Source organism: Rutidosis leptorrhynchoides, chromosome 1 (assembly GCF_046630445.1).
Source record: "Rutidosis leptorrhynchoides isolate AG116_Rl617_1_P2 chromosome 1, CSIRO_AGI_Rlap_v1, whole genome shotgun sequence".
In the NCBI taxonomy this organism is placed as follows: domain Eukaryota; kingdom Viridiplantae; phylum Streptophyta; class Magnoliopsida; order Asterales; family Asteraceae; genus Rutidosis; species Rutidosis leptorrhynchoides.
In genome coordinates this window covers 539,845,667-539,849,707 of record NC_092333.1, presented here as the reverse complement: position 1 = coordinate 539,849,707, position 4,041 = coordinate 539,845,667, and the positions used below count along the sequence as shown (strand labels likewise).

General features: G+C 39.0%; 1 protein-coding gene across 1 annotated transcript; it reads right to left on the bottom strand.

Annotated features, from left to right (window-relative positions):
* Positions 1–364: 364 nt before the first annotated feature.
* Positions 365–3,054, bottom strand: LOC139842888 (uncharacterized). The gene is made up of 5 exons (XM_071832988.1): positions 2,779–3,054; positions 2,403–2,728; positions 1,881–2,319; positions 763–897; positions 365–493 (listed from the first exon to the last, which is right to left on the bottom strand). Exons 1-5 carry the CDS (start codon positions 3,052–3,054, stop codon positions 365–367), a joined length of 1,305 nt encoding a protein of 434 aa, XP_071689089.1.
* Between the last annotated feature and the right edge of the window lie 987 nt (positions 3,055–4,041).

Here is a 4,041-nt window from a genome sequence, read left to right as displayed (position 1 = left end):
CTTCCCTTTAGTGAAGGGACGGAAATAGGCAGGGGAAGGGGGTGCACCTGCCCCCAGTGAATTTTTTTTTTTTTAATGCAATCAAAGTTGGATTCTTTTACTTTGCCCCTTGGTGGAATTTTTTTTTTTACTCAAAAGTCTCCTTATTTTGCCCCCAAATCAAAAACCTCCCTATTTTGCCCCAAAGCCTCCAAATTTTGCCAAAAGCCTTCATATTTTGCCCAAAAGAAGTAGCTACGCTTTTAGAATATTTTTTGCCCGCGGTGAAAAGATTTTTCGTTCCACCACCGCTTTAGTGTGCCATTCGCAATATACTCGTAGACCAGCATTTGTTTACCCTGATCGAAGCAAAGAACAATGAGTCCTACAATGTTCTTGTGATGAACTTTGAAAGAAGCTCGATTTCAGTAAACTCAGGTTTACCCTGTGTAGATCCTTGTTGAGCTCTTTTTATGTCTATCATCTGCCATTTTGGAAGACTTCCTTTATATACCTACACATTAATCATCACATCATTAACAACTTATAAATAAATTTGAAACATCAAAATGCAAACACGTTATGACTTATGACGTTAACCACTCCGTAACTCCCCGCTCCTATGCAGTCATCTCTGAAAAGCTGTTGATTTTGGAGGTCTAATGCACTGGAAAAACATACACTTTGGGGAACTTTCGACGAGTTTGACCCATTTCCTTTAAGACTGATTTATATATTTTTCCTGTTTAATCAATAAAAAATTACAGATACAACCATACATACCAAATGGTTGGCTCTGTTGGGAGGCTCTTTCAGCTCTTCTTTTCTGACGTAAAGCATACATCCAATAAATACTAATAACACCAGAAGCATACAAGCATCAATGGCTGATCCTACAATAACTCCAGTGTTGGATGACTTCATAACAACATGAAATCGTTTTAATTTTTTTTTCGAAAAGCAGGAATTTCATTAAACTCGAAGAAGTTAGGCCATTAGGGAGACCCAAACCCGATACATATGAACTCGCAATACAATGCAATATTATGCATAAGGACTCGATTAGAACTCAAGCAAAAGACATAGAGATAATACAATATGAAACAGAAACGAATAGAACCAGGAGCATAAGATGTTGCTGAGCTTGCAACTAAACCCGATGATTAGACTAAACAGGACCACGGATCCGATATCCATGCTAGCCACTCGATCTTCCTATTCTTGATGCGGTTTGAGATCCACTCAAACAATTTGAGTTGGATTTCCATCAATGCCATCGGACCATTACAACACTTATTTTGAAAGATTTTTTGATTTCGGATTCTCCATATGTAGTACGCTCTTATCCACTCCACCGCTTGCCAAACCTTTGAACTAAGTGTGGAAATAGACCGATTACAAGTACCTCGGAATGCTTCATTTATGCTTAAATTTGTAACCGGACCTAAACCACACCATTTATATATTTTTTCTCAAACATCCATTGCAAATCGACAGAAGATTAGAGTATGGTCTATCGTCTCCACGTCGTCATCACATAGAGGGCACCTAACGGAGTCTAGGTCGATACCTCTTTTGTCAATTTCGGTACGTACCGGTAGCTTCCGCTTCAATACCCTCCATATGAAAATGTTGACTTTCAACGGGACCAAATTATTTTTTAATGTTTCTTGATTCGATCTTCCGCGAACTATAATTCGTTCATCAATCAATCTCGATAACTCTTTAACCGTGTATTTTCCATTCGATGCTAGCGTCTAGGACCACATATCCACAACCCTGTCTTGTTTAATATACGGTTTTAGTGCAGCTATAAGTGAGTCTAATTCTGCTCGTGTTCGACCTGTTAAATCTCGAGTCCACCTCTAGTTTGTAGTGTAGGATTGCTCGTTCCAGAATACTCTTTCACAAACAGCAACTTCTGGTTCACCTTCCAGCTTGAACAAACGTTTGAATTTCTCTCTAAGCGGTTCGTCAAATAGCCAAGTGTCATTCCAAAATTGAGTGCTTGTTCCATCTCCTATTATTTTCGCGAAGGAATTTGCAAAATTTGGGCCCGTCTTTCCAATGAGATTACCTGCACGCAAAACATTTAACCAAACGTCACTCTTCCCTTGCGGGTTTGGAGAGCCCGAAAGGGGGAGTAGTCCATTAGGCCCATGAATACTCTTGATAAGCTTTACCCAAAGAGAGTGTGGTTCGGTTTTGGCCCTCCAAAACCATTTCCCTAAAAGAGCAAGGTTTTTACCCTTAAGAGACCCGATGCTAAGCCCACCCTCATCATATGTAACCAAAGTATCGTCCCACATGACCCAAATTAATTTTGAACGCTCACCCGACCTGTCCCAAAAAAATTACGCCTAATACTCACAAGATTTGTTATGACACTCAAAGGGGCACGAAATAGAGAGAAATAATATAACGGTAAGTTACTAAGAACCGATTTGACAAGCGTAAGCCATCCACCATAAGAAATCATTTTAGTTCTCCAATGTGCGAGTTTCGTGTTGAATTTTTCCACCACGGGGTCCCAATTTTCTGCTTTATTCATGTTTCTACCGATTGGTAGGCCGAAGTATGTGAAAGGAAATTCTCCAACTTTACAATCTACCCGACTAGCCATCCGCTCGACTTCTACATTACTCACACCCAAACCATAAAATTGACTTTTGTGGAAGTTAATCTTTAAGCCTGAAACGTTCTCGAAACATTTGAGGATTTTCATGAGGTTACAAAAATTTTGCCTATTCTATGCAAAAATTTTCATGAGGTTGCAAAAACATTTGAGGGTTTTCATACCGTGTATTGTAATTGTGAAATAGGCACTTTGTTCGCCCCAATTTCTACACCCTTGAAAAGATCTTCTCTGACTGCTTTCTTTGTTAGGTAGTTTAAACCCTCTGCCGCGATGATGAAGAGGAAGGGTGACAATGGGTCTCCTTGTCTTACTCCTCTTTCGATTGAAAATTCGTTAGTGGGAAACCCGTTTACAAGGATAGAGATAGAGGTTGAATTGAATGCATGAATCCATCTTCTCCACCGCCATCCGAATCTCATTTTTCTCATCATCTCCATTAAGAACCCCTAATTTAAACTATCAAAGGCTTTCTCGAAGTCTACTTTGGAAATAAGACTCTTCATTTTATTTCGCTTGAGATAATCAATTGTCTCGTTTGCAATAAGTGCTCCATCAAGAATGTATCTTCCATTAATAAAAGCACTTTGCTCGTCTCCAATAAGATTGGGAATGACCTTGCGGATTCGATTTGAGGGGATTTTTGCTAGAATCTTGTAAACACTACCAATTAGACTAATGGGACGAAAGTCATTCAAGTTCATTGGATCCGATTTTTTAGGAACTAAGGTGATGAAAGAGGTGTTACAACCCTTCAAAATCTCGCATTTTTCCCAAAACCAACTAAGGAAATTTAGTAGATCCTTTTTGATTAAATCCCAATGTAACTTAAAAAACTTGAATTTAAATTCGTCCGGTCCCGGTGCCTTTGAACAATCACACTCTTTGACGGCCTCAAGTGTTTCCTTTTCCGTGAATGGAGTTTCTAACATATCCGCTTGCTCTGTTGTTAGCCTATTCTCCAGTAAGTCCTCACTTTCATAAACATGGGCTGAACTTGCTCCAGGGGCTGCTGAGCCGAATCTGAATCTCATTCCATTTACATTTCGCTTCAAAAATTGTGCCTTAAAATGCTTAAAAACATCCTCTTTTATATCAATCGGGTCCTCGTTCCACATTCCGTTTATATTTAGACCTCGAATGTTTCATTTAGCATGCCTCCTTTGAAAAAAAGAATGGAAATATTTTGAATTTTCATCCCCTTCGGTTGCCCACTTGACTCGTGATTTTTGCTTAACCATATTTGTTTTGACCCGTTCTTTTTCATCTCCATCCATATTTTTCTTTCCTCACTTGTCAAGCTTTTTTCTTCTGCTTTGATTTCCCAATCATTAGCCGCCTTTTTTAATTCTTCGATATCAGAATCAATTTTCCCGAAAGTTTTTTGAGACCACTCCTTTAAGGCAGCTTTAACATTTTTTAACTTG

Excerpts from the sequence above, each read along its gene's own strand:
- LOC139842888 (XM_071832988.1), bottom strand. The coding sequence starts at position 3,054 with ATGGAGATGATGAGAAAAATGAGATTCGGATGGCGGTGGAGAAGATGG. Across the intron at positions 2,320-2,402 it reads TCGGTTCTTAGTAACTTACC|GTCGGGTGAGCGTTCAAAAT; the intron begins GTTATATTATTT and ends TTTTTGGGACAG. Across the intron at positions 898-1,880 it reads AAGTTGCTGTTTGTGAAAGA|TCATCCAACACTGGAGTTAT; the intron begins GTATTCTGGAAC and ends GTTGTTATGAAG.